At 36.5% G+C, this 21,447-nt stretch overlaps 1 protein-coding gene across 4 annotated transcripts in view; it reads left to right on the forward strand.

Annotated features, from left to right (window-relative positions):
* PRKDC (protein kinase, DNA-activated, catalytic subunit) overlaps nucleotides 1-21,447 on the forward strand; it is a 241,144-nt gene that overhangs the window by 44,957 nt on the left and 174,740 nt on the right. For all 4 annotated transcript variants that reach the window (XM_044245625.1, XM_044245626.1, XM_044245629.1 and 1 more), the window contains 6 exons: nucleotides 165-271; nucleotides 2,540-2,630; nucleotides 3,617-3,780; nucleotides 4,491-4,643; nucleotides 10,611-10,718; nucleotides 14,165-14,391. In XM_044245625.1, coding sequence (XP_044101560.1) covers nucleotides 165-271; nucleotides 2,540-2,630; nucleotides 3,617-3,780; nucleotides 4,491-4,643; nucleotides 10,611-10,718; nucleotides 14,165-14,391 — 850 coding nt within the window. The remainder of the gene's footprint in view (nucleotides 1-164; nucleotides 272-2,539; nucleotides 2,631-3,616; nucleotides 3,781-4,490; nucleotides 4,644-10,610; nucleotides 10,719-14,164; nucleotides 14,392-21,447) is intronic.

The following is a 21,447-nucleotide window of genomic DNA, read 5'->3' on the forward strand; positions in this document are numbered from 1 at the left end:
CAGGACAACCACTATAATTTCTTTTTGTTGTAGAAACAATATTTTAACCATAATTAAAATTAGGATTTTAATGCATCTATTTAGCAGTATTCTGTGTTCTCCATAGTATTCATAAAAAAAATGAGTGAATGCTGTTTACAACTAATTTTGTTTACTATTGATAGATGAGACCAAGAACAACTGGGAAGTATCAGCACTTTCTCGGGCTGCCCAGAAAGGATTTAATAAAGTTATAATAAAGCATCTGAAAAAGACAAAGAACATTTCATCAGTAAGAAATCCCTTGTATTTTCATTACCTTAATGCAGAGAATAGATTCTAATTCTTATGAATAGTAAAACTGTTCATTTAAAATGTTAATTCTTATATGTAAATTATAGTATAGAAATAATTTCAGTATATTTTTAGCCATAAGAATAAGAAATACTCATTCATTGGTTTATTGTCTTGATCTTGTTTTCATATTTTCTTCACCTTCAGATGTGGTAATAAAAAGTAATGTGGGTAATAAAAAGTAATATGCTTGATATTATGGATATGTAAGAGTGATTCGTTTACATATTAGATCTTAAATGTATCATTTTATCCAGTTTAATTCATGTCAGCTTTTGTGGTTTTTTGGTGATGATTTCTTGAGATCAGGTTTTTTGAGATGTGGCATATAATAGGAAAAAAAGAATAAAGAGAGAAAACAGTATAGAGAAAATAAGTATTTTAGGTAAGAAATGAAAATGAAAATTTGAAAAACTTTTAATGTCTTGAAGTGATAATGCAAGCTCTAGGGTAAATTCTTTCCACTGCATAATCTTTGATAGCTTTTGATTGAGAGACTGTATGGAACTGAAAATAGCTGTATAAAATATTTAAATTATTTTAACACATGTAAATAAGGCAAGATAAAATTACATGAGCATATCTCAAGTTTTGCAAATTAAATTTCTTTACAGATACACAATCCCTTATTCTGTAGGAGAGTGGTTCTTGAAGTGAGGACCTCAGTGGGTTCCAGGGTACAAGGCCAAAACTATTTTTACTCAGTGACATTTGCACTGTGGTGTAATGATCGGTAACACTGTTGGTTCTTTAGCACTTCATTAAATCTTGACCCTTGAACTCATGTCTTTTTAATGTTCTGTGTGATGAAACAGGAAGTATGCATAATGCAGTCAGTGGAATAGTGCAGTGTGACAGTTGTCTTTAGGGAAAAGTACTTTTTTTTTTTTTAAAGATTTTATTTATTTATTTGTCAGAGTGAGCACAGGCAGATAGAGTGGCAGGCAGAGTCAGATGGAGAAGCAGGCTCCTGCTGAGCAAGGAGCCAGATGTGGGACTTGATCCCAAAACACTGGGATCATGACCTGAGCTGAAGGCAGTGGCTTAACCAACTGAGCCACCTAGGGGTCCCAGGGAAAAGCAACTTTTGTGGTGCTCTGAGCTGTGAGCTCAAGTAGCCACTTACTTCATGAACACAGTTTTTACTTGAAAGAACAACTAACAAGACAAACTATGGCTATTCAGTATTTGGCAGAGATTTTTATCTAAAATAAATAGAGTGAGCCTGTCATTTCAGCAAAAACATTTGAGATTGTTTCCAATGATAAAATTCAAGCTTTTTAAACAAAAATTAAATTTTGGAAAACTTGAAACCATCACCATGAGCTTGACAGCTTCTCAGTACTTAAGATTTTTCTGAAGAGATTGGTGATATTAACAAATGTGATTTCTATTTTGCATATGTAGTGAAATGTGTCAACATTTGGAAGATTTGCATCACTGGAATAAACCAGTATTTTCAGATGACTCATACATTATGTTACCAAATCATGCATGGGTAAAAAAAATCTACTCTAAGTGTAACAAAGACCAGTGGATCTTAATGTAACAGACTATAAAAAATTCACTGCTAAGGTTTCAGACCTTACCACTTGTTAGTTTTAAAGTAGTATCAAAGAATAACCCCAGTTATTTAAGAAGACTATTAAAATACTCTCCCTCTCCCCTCTTCCATGTTTGGCCCTAACATCACCATATTTGTTTTCTAGTGAGCCAGACAGAAAAGAGATACGCACAAATGTGAAACAGTGTCACTTTCCTGGGGGTTTTTAAATTTTATTTGAAAAATATAGGTACCTGTCCTAAAAATATGTCCTTTGTTAACAGTGTAATGGGCTTCATATTTTTAAATATAATAATAATAAACAATGTCAAGGTTTTAATCTCTAATATGATAAATACTAATAAATATGACCCACTATAAATGAAAGTTCTTTGGGGATCCTCCGTATTTTTTAAGGGTGTAAACGGTCCTGCTAAAACTTTGAAACTGCTGGCTTTGTACATGGATATCTGACTGCAAAACAGGAAAATAGGTGCTTCTTTCCATGAATTTGCAATAATATTAACAGTAGTATGTAGGATTTAATGGGCCATTGAGAGACATTAATAACAGTGTCATAAAATAGTTTATTTTTTCCTCTCATAATTCTCTTAATTTTTTTCTCTGTTATCATCACATATATATCATTGTTCATATTTGCAGAATGAAACACGATCCTTAGAAGAAATAAGGATTAGAGTAGTACAAATGCTTGGCTTTCTAGGAGGACAAATAAACAAAAATCTCCTAACAGGTAAACTTTGCTTTAAAATAAATTTGCTTCTGTTTGAGTATATTCTGGTATTTGCTCTTATATGTGATTTATATGTTTATATTTATATTTATATATTTTCAAATAAGATTACAAAGAATAGTATTCTGCCTAATGGAATGCTTTGACTATACCCATGCAGTCTGGATAATTCCCTACTAGTTGGGAAAATGTTCAAGCCTGATTTGTTAATAAGCACATTTTCTATTTTGAAACAGTATCTAAGTTGACACTTTTTAAAAGATTTTATTTATTTATTTGACAGACAGAGATCACAAGTAGGTAGAGAGGCAGGCAGAGAGAGAGAGGAGGAAGCAGGCTCCCTGCTGAGCAGAGAGCCCTATGTGGGGCTTGATCCCAGGACCCTGAGTTCATGACCTGAGCCGAAGGCAGAGGCTTAACCCACTGAGCCACCCAGGCACCCCTAAGTTGACACTTTTTAAAAAATATTAGATGTGTCGGGAATTCAAAGTTCATCTTTTTTAAATATGATATTGTTATAGTATTTGTATATTTTTAGTGTTTTTGATTGGAATCAACGTTTTAGATTAGTAAAAAATCATCTGTATTTTTAGTTTTTAAATTTCATATTAGATATACTCATGACTTTTGGCTATTTAGGAAGTTAGAACAACCTATATTGGGAAAATATGTTTTGCAAAGGGGAGATTTTTAGTAAAAATACTGTTCGTTTATCATGTTTCCACATAACACCTAAAATAATTCTTACTGAAAATGGAAATCAAGCATTCTAGACTGTTAGACGTGTTTAAAAATAATTTTACTTTAAATTGAAGTTAGAAATAGTTTGTCAGTGATTTCTAATGTTGTACTACATGCCTGAGGTAAAAGGAAAAATAAACGATGTACTTAAAACACTCTGCTTTTACTAATGAATTGTAGAGCAATTGGTATTAGAAAGATTTTGAATGAAAACATGCTCTTCCTGATTTTCTTTTTTTTAACAGTTGCATCCTCAGATGAAATGATGAAGAAATGTGTGACATGGGACAGAGAAAAAAGACTCAGTTTTGCAGTACCATTTATAGAAATGAAGCCTGTCATTTATCTGGATGTGTTCTTGCCTCGGGTCACAGAACTAGCTCTTTCAGCTAGTAACAGACAAACTAAAGTAGTTTTATTTTTCATTACATGTGATTTAGAATCTATGCTTATTAAGACCTGAATCTGTTAGGAAATAGATAATAAATTTCAGCAATCCAATATCATTAATTTTACATTTTCGATAATATGGTAATTAAATAATAATTCAGTTATTAGAAGTAGCAGTCACTGATAAAAAGGAAATATCTAATAGATAATAATGTGGCAAAACATTAATATATCATAAGACTGTTCATAATAGAAAATATAGTACAAAGCGCATTTAAAAGTGATTTCCAATTTGTGCATCATTATTTCCTTAACCTGGGAGAAACAAATAGTCACAAGTTTTTATGAAATTCATTTGTAAATTTCCAAGGTGCTTTAAAAATATATTTACTCAAAGTGATGGTTGAAAATATGTTAACAAATGAAGCAAAGTTCTGTAGTTATGGCTGCAAGGAAATATATTTCATTAAATGTACTAGTATCAATTTGTCTAAATCTTTTAAGTTTCAATTTTTACCTCTTGGATACAGACTAAAGTGCACAGAGTGTTAATTTTACACAAGAAGTGCTACTTCCAGTTGATTTATATTTATATAAATTTATATAATTTGTATCTGTGAAAACTGAAAGTTTTTCTTTTTTAAAAGGCTAAATTGAGTAACATTTCGAAATATTCTTCCCTTGTAAACTTGGAAACTTAAACTCTGTTAAACTCCTGGCTTATTTTAGGTTGCGGCTTGTGAGCTTCTACACAGCATGGTTATGTTTATGTTGGGAAAAGCCACTCAGATGCCTGAAGGTGGTCAGGGTTTCCCACCCATGTACCAGCTCTACAAGCGAACTTTTCCTGTGCTACTTCGACTTGCATGTGATGTAGATCAGGTAAGTGAAAGATTTTGCTTCTGACACAGTTGCAAAACTTAAAAAAAAAGTTGGGTCTAGTTCAGTGATCATCAGAGCTTGCTGCAGGTTGGAATACTGTGGGGATCTTAAATACTGCTGCTTGGCTGGTACCCCTTCTGACTGATTTAATTCCTCAGGGATTTGACCTAGGGTTTGGGACTTTTAAAAGTTCTTCTGGCAATTTTTAATGTGCCACAGTTTGGGAATGAATCACTGATCTAGTTCACAGTTACTGAAAGGATAGGCATCTAAAGCGGAATTGGCAGTCTCCCCTGATAGAAGGACTTGCAGTCTCAGGAAGTAAAGAAGAGATAAGTAACCATGTACAAGATTGGAAATGTTGACAACTGGGCTATTCCTGATGAATTTGTGGCAAATTCTCCATTGCTTCAATGAAGCAGAAAGAAGTAGAATTCTCAGTTTATTTGATGTAGCTAGGTTATCTCTGCTATTAGGGTGCACACACAAAAAAAGAAACACATAAAAGGAAATGAAAAATTCATTTGAAAATAGAGATGGAAAATAAAATCCACTAAAATACTAAGATGTGCTGTGATTAAATAGGATTTTTGTTTAAAACTGGACATTTACCACAGAATAAGATTTCAGAAGCAGTGATTCTCTCCATAGAAGCCTAAGAGGTATTTGTCCTATCTAACTAGGAATAGTTTAATGTTATCTTTAATATGTTAGAGAATGTCTCCCTGAATGCTGGAGCCAAATCATCATCAGGTATGAAACACTAATGCTGCCTTGTGCCTGGGCCAGGACAGAAGCCCAAGGTGAAAAGTGAGTTGGCCTGTTGAGGGGCTCCTCCAGTAACTAACCAGAGCAGTTGCAGTATGGAGTGGTTGCTTAGTATTACTTTGTGTGTATTTAGTTAATTATTTTTTTAAAAGATTTTATTTGTTTGTTTGTCAGAGAAAAAGAGACCACAAGTAGGCAGAGAGGCATGCAGAGGGTTGGGGAAGCAGGCTCCCCGCTGAGCAGAGAGCCTGATACAGGGCTCGATCTCCGGACCCTGGGACCATGACCTGAGCCAAAGGTAGAGGCTTAACCCACTGAGCCACCCAGGCGCCCCTATTTAATTAATTATTTGGAGTGGTTAGTATTTGGACCTCTCACAGGGCTGTGAGTTCCCTGCAGACAAGGACAATAGAAAGGAAGGAAAAGAGATTATTATTTTAAGTATAATTTTTTAATTAAACCTGGAAAGCCCAAAATTACCAACCGCTAAACTTGGGAAATTAAGAAAGGAGAAATCTGATGAATTACAAAATTTTCATATATGAGTATTCTCATAAATACAAGAAATACGTACGTAAATATTTTTTTCTTTCTTTTAGAGGGTGGGGAGGGGTAGAAGGGGAGGAAAAGAGAGAATCTTAAGCAGGGTCCATCCCCAGCAAGGAGCCTGATGCTTCATGTAATAACACTAAGACCACGACTAGAGCCTAATTCAAGAGTCAGACATACTCAACTAACCAAGCCACCCAGGCATCCCAGCATTCTCCTATATCTTTAATATTAGTATTGACCAATTGGAAAATATGTCTACAGCATCTCATTCATAGCAGCATCAAATATATATACAAAATGTCTATAAATAAATTTCAATATACCAGGCAGTGTATATTTTATGAATATAAAATGAGCATGCTTTGTACTTGAGATAGAAGAATCAATACTGAAAAAAATGCCAGCTTTTCCCTAATCATTCAGTAAGTTTGGTATCATTCCAGCAGAAAGCCCAGAACTAATTCATTTTAACCCAAAAAGTAATCTGAAAGAATAATTGCTTGAGCCTAACCAAGAAAACTTTGAAAGGATAGAGTACTAAAGGAAGTCTTTCCTTAGCAGATGTTAAAATGAAGCCATGTTAATTATAACAGGTTGAACTAGGTACAGATAGATCAGTAGGATAATCTCAGAGCTGCCAAGTGGTACCATTTGTATACATAAAAAATTGTATATATGGTAGAAGAGGCTTTCTTTTCTTTTCTTTTTTTTAAAGATTTTTGTTTATTTATTTTGACAGAGAAAGATCACAAATAGACAGGCAGGCGGGGGGTGGGGAAAGCAGGCCCTGCTGAGCAGAGAGCCAGAGTGGGGCTCAATCCTAGAACCCTGAGAGATGACCTGAGCCCAAGGCAGAGGCTTAACCCTCTGAACCACCCACACACCCCTGGAAGAAGCTTTCTAAGTTAGAAATGGATCATTTAGTAAATCATACTAGGCCAGTTGGCCAACATGAGAAATTAGAGAAGGAAAAACAAACTATAACTATATTACAGAAAAATGTAATGAGTTAGCGTATGTCTGTCTGTGTGTATCTTTGAATTGGAATGGTCTTTTTCATTGATACAATATGTTACTTAACATACAAACACATGAAGCCAAGTGAATCTCCATCTCATCACCCCTTTCCCAGTCTTATTCCCCTGGAAAAGCCACTTTCTCCTCTGCTGAAAGGTTGGTGAATGCCAGATCTTTGTAAAAATGTGTTTTTAGAAATGTGCATATGTTTTATTTATTAAAAGGATCATAGCATTCAAAAACTTTTACGTACAAAATGTGATTTCTGCTACTTGGATGGATTTTGTTATCATTACATAATAGATATCCTTCCATGTCTTTCCTAAAGTCTGCATAGAAAGGGAGATTTTCCTCCAAAATATAGAAGGCAGACATTTAGAAGGAGACATACCAGTGTCTTGACAGTTTTGATTTTATAAGTGTTTAAAATACTGAATGGCACAAAACCTACAATTTTTATATATACATAATGTAGGGAAATTTTTTGTAACATTCCACTGAAGATAAAAGAACTTTTTATTTATTTATTTAACAGAGATCACAAGTAGGCAGAGAGAGAGAAAGGGAAGCAGGCTCCCTGCTGAGCAGAGAACCCGATGCCAGGCTTGATCCCAGGACCCTGGGATCACGACCTGAGCTGAAGGCAGAGGCTTGACCCACTGAGCCACCCAGGCACCCCGATAAAAGAACGTTTAACCGGCAAGTGGATAAAGAAAACAAATAGTTGGGGCACCTGGGTGGTTCAGTGGGTTAAAGCCTCTGCCTTCGGCTCAGGTCATGGTCCCAGGGTCCTGGGATCAAGCCCCACATCGGGCTCTCTGCTTGGCAGGGAACCTGCCTCCTCCTCTCTCTCTCTCTCTGCCTACCTGTAATCTCTCTCTATCAAACAAATAAATTAAAAAATCTAAAAACAAAAACAAAAACAAAAAACAAATAGTTTATAAATGAAGAGATATATATGGCCAATGAAAGATATTTTTAAATATTTAATCTTTTTAGTAAACAAGGAAATTCAGATTAAAATGATATTGTTTACACCTTATTGTCAAATATTTTATCTTACTTTATTACAACTTTTTTAAAGATTTTATATATTTATTTGACAGAGAGCACAAGCAGGGGGAGCAGCAGAGGGAGAGGGAGAAGCAGCCTCTCCGCTGACCAGAGAGCCTGATGTGGGGCTGGATCCCAGGACCCTGGGATCATGACCTAAGGCGAAGGCAGATGCTTAACTGGCTGAGCCACATGGGCACACCTGTTGTCAACAATTTTTAAAAAATTGATAGTGTTTAGTGTTGCCAGCATGTAGGGAAAGGTTGTGTTGGTGGGAATATGAATGGGCACAGGCTCTTTGTGAGCAGGACAAAAGGCTGGGTCACCTGCAGCTCTGGTCCAGTACTTTCATTTCCCGAGATGTGCTCAGAGCAGTGTATGTGACTTTTCAGTAAATTATCCCTAATAGTCAAAAATTCATTTTTTTTTTACTTTTATTTTATTTTTTCAGTGATCCAAGATTCATTGTTTATGTACCACGCCCAGTACTCCTTGCAATACATGCCCTCCTTAATACCCACCACCAAGCTCACTCATTCATCCCCCCACTCCCCTCCCCTCCCCTCTAAAACCCTGAATTTGTTTCTCAGAGTCCACAGTCTCTCATGTTTCCTCTCCCTCTCCGATTTCCCCTAATTCACTATCCTTTCCTTCTCCTAATATGACCTCCATGTTATTCCTTATGTTCAACAAGTAAGTGAAATCGTATGATAATTGACTTCCTCTGCTTGACTTCTTTCACCTAGCATTATACTCTGGTTTCTCTTCACATCGCATAAATCTCTCACCTTTTACCTGCATTCCTAATAATAGGATTGGGGCAACTGGATCATGGTATATCTATATATGAGATACCAGGCAGTTAATAAAATATTGATACAGCTTATGTATTTATATGAAAATATTCAAAAGTAGGAGGAAAAGTGGTTACGAGAATGTGTATTTATTTTTACACATGCGTATATGTATATTTAAATGTGTGTAAATAAAACATTTTGAAAGTAACAGTGATTTTGAATGTTCACAATGGTTACCTTTGGGATGTAGGACTGCAGATGGATAGTTTTCTACATTTTCTATAATTTCTGTAAGGTGTGTATATATGTATGTATACATTTGTGTGTATGCTTGTGTGTTATATGTATATAATTTACGTACAATGGATAAGAGAGTATAATTCTTTTGGGAAAAAAAAGTGATGCTTTAAGACCAGGTTAGACTTCCACACTGAAAGGTAAGAACTTTTACTTTGATTAATCTTAAGGTTAGAAAGATAAACTCTTTTCAGGGAAAATATCCAAGGGCAAGAGGACTGTGTTGTTTAGTCTGAGTCATTTTACATGGTTTTGACATGATGTACATACCAAAGTGCTTTATTCTTGAGCTCGGTGTCAGTGGGGAGATAAAACTCCCCTGGATTTCTTGGTATTACTATAGGAGCCTTAGCCTTGTGAGACACAGAAATGTGTAAGATACAAAGTTTGCCTTCATTTCTGCCATAAACATTTTACCTTTCATATAAAATGAGGAATAGATGTATAACCAATTTTTTTAGGTAATTGCTGTGATCCAAAAGGATAAGACTTCTTTTATCTCCCCATGAGATCACATGGTCACACCAGACTAGGCCACTAGGTTGAGTTCCCAAGGTTCCAGGAATATAAGTACTATCTCCCTGGGTATTTCCTTTCATAGGAGAGGAGTCCAGGCCTGGCAGACATCTAGAATTGTAAAAGCCAGAGACCCACAAGGCTCTCTGCTCCTGGTGAAACTTTATTTACATTCTAGAAGGTTGGAGTGAGAACCCAAGATCTTTTCCATCCTAGCTCCAAGTAGTAAAGATTTTACTCCTTTTTTTTTTTTTTCTTTTTTTTTTTTTTTGGCAGCATGAGAGAGTTGTCTTTGTTCTGTATCTCTTCTTCTGCGATATGGGCTTTAAAGTTTGTGTCCATGGGGTGTTGATCTGGCTTTGGTTTTGTCATCAAACGGGTGTGAATCATGCTATAGGGAACCACATGGTCATTATATGCCTTTATCTTTTTTATTTTTTGAGAGAGAGAGAGAGAGAGAGAGAGAACAGGGTAGGGGGAATGGGGCAGAAGGAGAGGGAGAGAGAGAATCTCAAGCAGGCTTCATGCTAGGCAGGGCTCAGTCTCGTGAACCTGAGATCATGACCTCAGCTGATACCAAGAGTCAGATGCTTAATGGATTGAGACACCCAGGCACCCTGGTCACTGTTTGCTTTTTAGCTGAATAATGATAATGTCTCTGATCCTGAATACCTCATATGCATGTTTAGTATCAAATTAATGAAACAAATAATTAAAAAAAAACAATATCTGCTTCCATGTTAGAAGAACAATAAGTTTTTAATATGTGTATTTTTCTCTGCTGGACTCTTAGGAGATAAAAGAGCTAGAAAGAACATGTTCATCATTGAATTTTAACTAGGAAAGGAAACTAATGAAACCATTGTAGTATTATCACTTAATTTTTCCTGTTATTTAAACAGAACTCTTTCCAATATTAGGTTACTTTAACATAAAGAAAATAAACTCTGATGGTATTGTTCTTCAGGTGACAAGGCAACTATACGAGCCCCTAGTTATGCAGCTGATTCACTGGTTCACAAGCAATAAGAAATTTGAAAGTCAGGATACTGTCGCCTTACTAGAAACGATATTGGTGAGTAATGGTTGATTCTTTTCTTATTATTCGCATCAGCTAGTTATGTTTGATTTATATTTAGAACTTTAAAAAGCATTACCTGTCAAGATATCTTTTGTTTTAGAGAATTTGTGAAATGACATTTTAACTGACAGGATGCCATAGTTATTTATTGAAGTGCTACTTTTAAACATCTGCTAGCAGTGTGCACATTTTTAAAAAAGATTTATTTATTTGAGAGAGGGAGAGCACAAATGGGGGAAGAGGCAGAGGAGAGAATCCTCAGGCAGACTCCCTGCTGAGTGTAAAGCCTGACATGGGGCTCAATCCCAGGACTCATGAGATCATGACCCGAGCCAAAACCAAGAGTTAGATGCTCAACCAACTAAGCCACCCAAGTGCCCCTGCACGTTTTGTTGTCGTTATTGTTATTTTGTCCTCTTTTTTGGGAAAGTGGTTATAAATTGACAAAATTTATCTACATTAAGGCTGTGTGTGTGTGTGTGTGTGTGTGTGTGTGTAGAGTAGGAGTGAATAAGAATGTGCTTGGACGTTGCTTCAGTTACAGTATCCTCTTTAAAAAAAATAACCCATAGTAGAGTAATTAAGAGTAAAAAGAATTTTTTGAGCTTATTCAATTTTCTCTTGCATTCAGATTCGACAACTAAAGAGCCCTAGAAAGAGTATCCATGTCTGAACTAGAGGGTATTGTGCTGAGCAAAATATGTCAATCAGAGAAAGACAATTATCATATTATCTCTTTGATAATGAGGAATTTGAGAGGCCAGGTGGGGGCATTCTGGGGGGAAGGGAGGGAGAAATGAAACAAGGTGGGACTAGGGAGGGAGACAAGCCAGAAGAGACTTAATCTCCGGAAACATACTGAGGGTTGCTGGATAGGGGGCTGGAATAGGGTGGCTGGATTACAGACATTGGCGAGCGTTTGTGCTACGGTGAGTGCTGTGAATTGTGTAAGACTGATGATTCACAGACCGGGGCAAATAATACATTATATGTTTAAAAAAAAAAAAAGTATTCATTTCTGTAGAACTACCCTGGGACCATAGAGTTGGAATCCTGAGACTGTAGAGGTAGAATCATTAAGATTTGATCACTCGTTCATTGAAGACAGAAGCAGGGAGGTCACCTAAAGCCTTAGTGTCTTTTGACACTGATTTTATTGTAATTGTCTGAGTTTTTGCAAATGAGTTTACGTTTGATTCCTTTAAATGTCATCTTTGATTTTACCTGTTTTTTCCCTGTAATTTGGTTTTGTCATATATTGACTTTGAAATCAGAAGCTCCAGTTAAATGCATAGCAAGTTTGTCCAAAAAGACATCTTTTAATTCCATGTTATTGTAAACTGATTCCAATTTGAATGTGTGTGTCACTTTCTGTGAAATCTGAGAGGAGCCAAAGGAAATATGAAATTTGACACTGGGCATCTGTACAGAGGAAATAAAGGCAGAGGTGTTTGGTGTGTTTGTGAGGATTTCACCTGTTGTGATTTGCTTGCATGGGAGCTTATTGAGAGGCGGGCTGGGGAGACATGCCAGGCAGAGCAGCAGAACATTGCATGTAGGACAACTACAATGCTGTAGGTTGTCCAAGACAGTCCTAATTATACTGGTTGTGTGTGTAATGATAATAGCACACTTTTCACTCTCAGAGTTACACTAGTTGGATGCCATGTTGTGGGCAGTGGGAGTTACTGAACATTTTAAATTAGGTTGGTGACATGGTATCTATGGTTTAATTCCGGGCAGTGTTTACCAATAAGTCCTGCCTGTAATACATTTAATTAAATTTAACTTGTGGTTTATTTGCATTCAGATGGATTTATTCTAATGTTTCTGTTTTAGCTGTTTTTGTTCCCTCTTGATCCTTGGAGGGAGCTTAAGGAAGGGTTTCAGAAAGAAATCAGATAAGATCATGATAATGTAAAGTGAGATAGCTGAGGTAAAGGAGGAAATATGAAGTTGGTATAGTGCTGGAGTGAAAGCATGTCTGTTAGGTTTCCCAGTAGGAATTGCTAATCCCCTAATGTCAGCACATGCATTATTTACCATTGTTCTGAGAAGCAATAAATATCACCTCTTTACATTTCTACAGTTAATTACTTCTTGAATTCTAATTAGCACTATAATCAAAGATTTTGCATGTGTGAATAACTGGGGATGTTAGGTAGAAGAACTCCCTTATTTCAGTGTTCAGTATAGTTTTTCAAGTTAAAACTTTCCTATACAGATCTAAGAGGGAATTATGTCTAGAAAGAAAAAAAGACATTCAAATTTCCTTGTTTGGATGTTTTTTTCAGGTATTTAAAGATGGCGCCTTTAGGAGACAGCTTTTATAGAAACTGATATTTTCAGAACCACATTTCCATATGATTTTACTTTATATAGCATTACAGTTCTCTTGGAACCTAGAAGGATCTTTTTTCTTTAACCTCAACTAAGCATCTCAAATACTGTTATGAGGTAAAATCATCAACAGAAACTTTTAGGAGGGGCGCCTGTGTGGCTCAGTGGGTTAAGCCTCTGCTTTTGGCTCAGGTCATGATCTCAGGGTCCTGGGATCAAGCCCTGCACCAGACTCTCTGCTCAGCAGGGAGCCTGCTTCCCCCTCTTTCTCTGCCGGCCTCTCGCCTACTTGTGATCTCTAGCTCTCTCTGCCAAATAGATAAATAAAATTTTATTTTATTTATTTGTTTGACAGAGAATTAGATCACAAGTAGGCAGAGAGGCAGGCAGAGAAAGAGGGGGAAGCAGGCTCCCTGCTGAGCAGAGAGCCCGATGTGAGGCTCGATCCCAGGACCCTGACTGAGATCATGACCTGAGCCGAAGGCAGCGGCTTAACCCACTGAGCCACCCAGGTGCACCAATAAAATCTTTAAAAAAAAAAAAAAAAGAAAGAAAGAAACTTTTAGGATGTAGCCATTGGGTTTCTTCAGGGAAAGGAGAGACTATTGCTACATAATTAAAATATTCTCTCTTTTTTGCATGGGTTTTTCAGTTTCTTTCTTATTTTTTTTGTTTTGTTTTGTTTTAAAGATATTTATTTATGTATGTATTTATTTATTTGACAGAGAGGGAGAGAGGGAGCAAGCACAAATAGGAGGAGTGGCAGGCAGGGGAGAAGCAAGCTCCCCACTGAGCAAGGAACCCAATGTGGGGCTCGATTCCAGGACCCTGGGATCATAACCCAAGCTGAAGGCAGCTGCTCAACCTACTGAGCCATCTAGGTGCCCTGTTTCCTAGTTTTCTTTCTTTCTTTTTTTTTTTTAGTTTATTCATTATGTCAAAAGGACATAGTTATTAGAGTTTAGATTCTAAACCATCTGATTGGTTTTACTAGTACTTATTTTTTATTGAATAATGCTCTAAATTAATTTTCACAATATGCTATAGTTATACTCAGAGAAGACCAGGGTGTTCAGTTGTCATCTTATGTTTCATTTTAGGATGGAATTGTAGACCCTGTTGACAGTACTTTAAGAGATTTTTGTGGTCGGTGTATTCGCGAATTCCTCAAGTGGTCCATTAAGCAGACAACACCACAGCAGCAGGAAAAAAGTCCAGTAAATACCAAATCGCTTTTCAAACGACTGTACAGCTTTGCACTTCACCCCAATGCTTTCAAGAGGCTAGGGGCATCACTTGCCTTTAATAATATCTATAGAGATTTCAGGTAAGTAAGCCCTATGGCAGGAAAGAATATAAAATAAGTTATTGAAATTTTTAGTAGTAATTGTGAAAAGTGACTGCTCTTTATGTATCTGTGTATTCCTATGTCAGGTATATAATTAACTATTATGTGTCAGATGCTGTTCTGGGGATTAAAAAATGAGTTAACATGCAGTTCACATTCAGGAAGCTCAGAAACTACTGAGAAATACATACAAACATAATACCATAGCAGTCTTAAAAATGCAACAGAAGACATAATTTTGGATTACAGAAGAGGTGGGTCTAATCCATCTTGAGTAGGTTAAAGAAATCTTCCTGTAGCATTTATTCTTAGATGAAGCTTAAAAGATTAATCAGCCAAAGGATTTCAGATCAAAGGGTTAAGGTACAGATAAAAAATAGGATGTTATATAAGGAGATGAAGACATTTTTCTTGACTCTGGAGTTGGAAGTTTAGAAGGGAGCATAGTGAGACTGGACAGGAGCCTTTGTAGAGTTAAAAAAAAAATAGGTTACGTCTAGTGATAACAAGTCCCTGGAGTTTTGGGAGAAGAAAGCTGCATGCTTAAATTTCCTCCTAAAATCCATCTGCCTATAGCTGTATGGAGAATAGATCTGAGTGATAGAAGACAGGTTGAGGAAATCAGTGAAGGGGCTGTTTCAGAAGTCAAAAAAAAAAAAAAAATCATTAGTCCCTAACCTAAGGTTGTAGTAGTGTTTATTCATTCATTTATTGTTATTTATTAAGAATACTATGTGATAGGCTCTGTGCCAAATCCTGGTGATAAAAAGATATAGCCATTTATGAAGGTTGCATATTTAAAAAGATAATTATTAATTACATAGGTAATTGTAAAACTTATTACTGAAATCAGTTTTTTTAAGTATTAGTAGATGATTACAATTAATTTTATAATGAAGAACCTGACTTTGTTTGGTCCAGATAGTTTTTCTCTGGAAATGGCCGTTACGATAAAGTTGAGGAAAGCAATTATAAAAATAAGATAGGTGATGGAGAAAAAGAGAGAGGTGATGGATGGATGGATGGATAGGAAACTGTGTATTTGTGAGTGTATACATGTGCACATTTATGTGAAAGTTGACTAGAGTTTGAAACTAGTATGTTTTTTTTAAGCTTTTTAAACTGTGAAACAATGTACAGAAGAGTGTTTAAAACATATGTATGAATCTGTCATTATTTCAGATGACACAGTATTATATGTACAAAACCCTAGAGACTTCACCAAAAAACTATTAGAACTAGTTCAGTAAAGTTGTAGGACACAAAATCAATATAAACAAATCTATTGTATTTCTATACTTCTAACCAGTTATCAGGACATTAAATTAAGAAAACAATCCCATTTATAATTGTATCAAAAAGAATAAAATACCTAGGAATAAATTTAACCAGGGAGGTGAAAAATCCATACATTAAAAACCATAAGACATTGTTGAAAGCAACTGAAGAAGACACAAATCAGTGGAAAGATACACCATGCTCATGGATTGGAAGGATTTATATTGTTAAAATGCCAATCCTCCCCAAAGCCATCAACACATTCAGTGCAATCCCTATCAAAATTTTAATGGCATTTTTCACAGAAACCAAACAATCCTAAAATTTGTGTGAAACTAAAAATACATCAAAAAGCCAAAGCAATCTTGAGAATGAAGAACAAAGTTGGAGTCATCATGCTCCCCAGTTTTAAACTATACTACGAATGCTGTAGTAATCAGAACAGTGTGGTATTGGCATAAAACAGGTCAGTGGAACAAAATAGAGAGCCTAGAAATAAACCTCTGCAAACATGGCCAATTAATTTTTGATCCTGGAGCCAAGAATAAACAGTAGGAAAAGGACAATCTCTTTACTACCTGTTGATGTTAGAAAAACTGGACAGCCACATGCAAAAGAATGAAACTAGACTAGTATCTTGTACCATACACAAAAATTAACTCAAAATGTATTAAAGACTGAATATAAGACCTGAAACCATAAAACTCCTGGAAGAAAACATAGATGGTAAGGTGTTTGACATCAGTTTTGGCAATGATGTTTTGGTTCTAACTCCAAAAGCAAAAATAAGTTATCTGGGACTGTGTCAACTAAAAGCTCCTGCATAGCATAGGAAACCATCAATAAAATGAAAAGGTGACAAAAGGTGATCAGTATCACTAGTCATCAGGGAAATGCAAATCAAAACCACAGGGAGATATAACCTCATGCCTGTTAGAATGGCTACTATGAAAAAGATAAGAAATACCGAATGTTGGCAGGGATGTAGAAAAAGGGGAATCCTTGTGTACTGCTGATAGGAATGTACTGCTGATAAATTGCCACAGCTAGTATGGAAAATATGGAGGTTTCTCACTAATTTAAAGCAAAAGTACCATATGATCAAGCAATTGCTTGATTAAGCAATTCCACTTCTGGGTATTTATCCAAAGGAAATGAAACATTCAGAAAGATATATGTACACCTATGATTATTGCAGCATTATTTAAAATAGCCAAGATTGGGACGCCTGGGTGGCTCAGTTGGTTGGACGACTGCCTTCGGCTCAGGGCGTGATCCTGGAGTCCCGGGATCGAGTCCCACATCAGGCTCCCAGCTCCATGGGGAGTCTGCTTCGCTCTCTGACCTTCTCCTCGCTCATGCTCTCTCTCACTGTCTCTCTCTCTCAAATAAATAAATAAAATCTTAAAAAAAAATAATAAAATAAAATAAAATAAAATAGCCAAGATATGGAAAGTGTCCATCAGTGGAGGAATGGATAAAGGAAATGTGGTATATGTATACAATGCAGTATTACTCCACCATAAAAAAAAGAATGAAATCATGCCATCTATGAAAAAAATAGATGGGCCTTGAGGGCATTATGTTAGGTAAAATAAGTCAAAGAAAGACAAATACCTATGGTCTTATTTGTGAAATCTTTAAAAAAAATAAAAATAAAAAGGTAAATTCATAGATAGAATAGATTGGTGGTTGCCAGAGGCTGGGAAGAGGGATAGGCAAAATGGGTCAAAAGGTACAAATTTCCAGTTATGAAATAAATAATTGTAGGGTTGTACAGACATGCCTCATTTTATTGTGCTTCTTTTTTTTTTTCTTGTTTATTTATTTTTGTTTTTTTTTTCCAATTTATTTATTTTCAGAAAAACAGTATTCATTATTTTTTCACCACACCCAGTGCTCCATGCAAGCCGTGCCCTCTATAATACCCACCACCTGGTACCCCAACCTCCCACCCCCCCCCCCCGCCACTTCAAACCCCTCAGATTGTTTTTCAGAGTCCATAGTCTCTCATGGTTCACCTTTTTTTTTTTTTTTTTTTTTTTAAGATTGGGCTGGGGGCAGAGGGAGAAGCAGACTTCCCACTGAGCAAGGAGCCTGATGTGGGACTTGATCGAAGGCCTCGATCCCAGGATTCTGGGATCATGACTTGAGCTGAAGGCAGATGCTTAACTGACTGAGCCACCCAGGCGCCCCTTATTGTGCCTGTCTTTATTGCTCTTCACCGATACTGCATTTTTTACTTACTGACTTTGAGTAGGTCTGTTGGCACTGCTTTTGAAACATTTACTCACTTTGTACCTCTAAGTCATGTTTTGATAATTCTTACATTATTTCAAACTTTTTCATTATTCCTGTATTTCGCATAGTGATCTCTGATGGTGATCTTTTTTTTTTTTTTTTAAGATTTTATTTATTTGACAGAGAAACACAGTGAGAGAGGGATCACAAGCAGCAGGAGTGGGAGAGGGAGAAGTAGGCTTCCTGCTGAGTAGGGAGCCCAATGCATGGCTCAGTTCCAGAACCCTAGAATCATGACCTGAGCCGAAGGTAGATGCTTAACAGCTGAGCCACCCAGGACCCCCTCTGATGCTGATCTTTGACGTAACTATTGTAATTGTTTTGGGGTGCCATGATCCGCTCTCATATAAGACAGTGAACTTAATTGATAAATGTTGTTTGTGTTTGAGTGTCCACTGACTGGCTCTTCACCTGTCTCCTTCTCCTCTGGCTCCCTATTCGCTGAGACACACCAATGTTTAAATTAGGCCAACTAATAACCCTAAATGGCCTCTTAGTGTTACAGTGAAAGAAAAAGTTACACATCTCTCAGTTTAAATCAAAAGCTAGAAATGATTAAGCTTAGTGCAGAAGGCATAGCAAAGGCCAAGATAGGACAAAAGCTAGGCCTCTTATATCAGTAAGACAAGTAGTGAATGCCAAGGAGAAGTTCTTGAAGGAAATTAAAGCTGACACTCCAGTGAACACATGGTTGAAAAGGAAGTGAGACAGACTCATTGCTGATATGAAGAAAATTGTAGTGGTCTGGGTAAAAGATCAGACCACCCATAAAACTCCCTTAAGCCAAAGCCTAATCCAGAGCAAGGCCCTAACTCTCTTCAGCTTTATGCAGTGAGAGGTAAGGAAGGTGCAGAAGAAAGTCTCAGGCTAGCAGAGGATCCATGAGGTTTAAGGAAAGAAACCGTCTTCATAACATTAAAGTACAAGATAAAGCAGCAACTGCTGATGTAGAAGCTGTAACAAGTTATCTAGAAGATCTAGCTAAGATAATTAATGAAGGTGCCTACACTAAGCAACAGATTTTCAGTGTAGGTGACACAGCCTTCTTCTGGAAGAATAATCCAGCTAGTGCTTTCATAGCTAGAGAGAAGTCAGTGCCTTACTTCAAAGATTCAAAGGACAGTCTGACTCTCCTGTTAGAGGCTAATGTAGCTGGTGACTAAGTTAAAGCCAGTGCTGATTTACCATTCTGAAAATCCTACAGCCCTTCAGAATTGTGCTGAATTTACTCTGCCTGTACTCTAAATGGAACAACAAAGCCTGGATGATAGCACATCTGTTTACAACCTGGTTTATTGAATATTTTAAGCTCACTGTTGAGAACTACTGCTTAGAAACAAAGATTCCTTTCAAAATATTACTGCTTGGTGACAATGCATCTGGTCACCCAAAAGCTCTGATGGAAAGATTCCATAAGATGATTTGTTTTCATGCCTGCTAACACAATATCCATTCTGCAGTTAATGGGTCAAAGAGAAATTTTGGCTTTCGGGTCTCCTTATTTAAGTCATACATTTCATAAGGCTATAAATGCCATAGAGAGTGATTCCTCTGATGAATCTAGGCAAAGTAAATTGAAAACCTGGAAAGGATTCACCATTCTAAACACCATTAAGAAAGTTCATGATTCATGGGAGGAGGTCAAAACATCAACATTTACAGCGGTTTGGAAGAAGTTGATTCTAACCTCATGGATGACTTTGAGGGGTTTCAGACTTCGGTGGAGGGAGTAACTGCAGATGTGGTGAAAAGAGCAAGAGAGCCAGAATCAGAAGTGAAGCCTGAAGGTGTGACTGAATTAATGCAATCTCATGACAAAACTTCAGTGGATGAGTTGCTTCTTGTGGATGAGCAAAGAAAGTGGTTTCTTGAGATGGAGTCTACTTATGGTGAAGATTCTGTGAAGATTGTTGAAATGACAATAAAGGATTTAGAATACTGTATAAACTTAGTTGGTAAAATAGTGGTGGGGTTTGAGAGGATTGATTTCAGTTTTGAAAGAGATTCTGGTGTGGGTGAAATGCTACCAAATAGCATCACATGCTATGGAGAAATAGGATCTGAAAGGAAGAGTTGATCTATGCAGCAAACTTCTCTGTTGTCTTATTTGAAGAAATTGTCACAGCCACCCAACCTTGAGCAGCCACAAACCTAATCATTCAATACCAGCCATCAATATCAAAGCAAAACGCTCCACCAGCAAAATGATTATGACTTGCTGAAAGCTCAGAAGATGGTATTTTTTAGCAGTGAAGTATTTTTAATTAAGGTATATACATTTTGTAGACATAATACTGTTGTGCACTTAATATACAGTGTAATGTAAACATAACTTTTATATGCCCTGGGGAACCAAAAAATTCACTTCACTCCCCTTGTTGAGATAATTGCTTTATTTTGGTCACCTGGAACCAAACTCGATATATCTTTGAGGTGTGCCTATAAGGTACACATGTACCTATAAGGTACGCCTATAAGTATGGTGACCATAGTTAATAATACTCTATTACGTATTTAAAAGTTGCTAGGACAGTTGATTTTAAATGTTCATATCACAAGGAAAAAAATTTTGTAACTGTATTGTGCTCAACGTTAACTAGACTTACTGTGGTGATCATATTATAATGTATACAAATACAGAGTTGTTATGTGTACTCCTGAAATTAATATAATATTATGTCAAGTATGCCTCAGGTTAAAAAAAAACAACTGTGTAGTTTATTTAATAGTAAAAAAAGTTTTTGTATACTCACTACCTATGTTAAATAATGGAGTATTTTCAGTATTTCAGACCTTCCTCTTCTCTGAACTAATCATTTTTCCTTTATGTTACTTATTCCTTTGTCTGTCTTTTTTGTTTCCCTTTGTATGTTTATACCCTAAGTGACATACTTTGGATTTTGGAAAGCAGTAAATGTCAGTGTTTTCACGGTTAGGTGGAGTTTCCTGAGAGGATACTGAGACTGGTATCAGCTTCCATGAAAGTTTACAGGAGCCCATTCCAAAGAATTCGAGTGACAAGGTTCATGTTAATTTGGGGAAGCAGAGGACTCCAGAATGGTGTGAAATAGACCACACTGACATCTGTGAGAAATATTGTTTAAGAGTGTGGACTGCCCTTTAACTTCTGAATCTTAGTTCCCATTGGTCCACCTCCATGTGTCAGGAGCATGTCAAAGCAAAATTCTCTTGTGGTATAAATGAGCACTGTTAGCTGATCCAGGTTGAACATGGACAGGAGAAGAACTTTAAGTACCTGATCATAGTAGGCCAAGTTAAGAGAGGAATTTGGGACATCTTCTGTATAAGTTGAAAAATCCATACTGTGGTGTTTTGGCAGAAACCTCTGTTAACAAGCCTCTTTCTTGGGTGCTTACTCACCTGTCATGTCTGGGTCTCCTTGCCTCTCCTCTTGGTTGTCCCCTGTACTTCTTCCCTGTGTTTGATAATTTGTTT

Source organism: Neovison vison, chromosome 4, assembly GCF_020171115.1.
Source record: "Neovison vison isolate M4711 chromosome 4, ASM_NN_V1, whole genome shotgun sequence".
Classification (NCBI taxonomy): Eukaryota; Metazoa; Chordata; class Mammalia; order Carnivora; family Mustelidae; genus Neogale; species Neogale vison.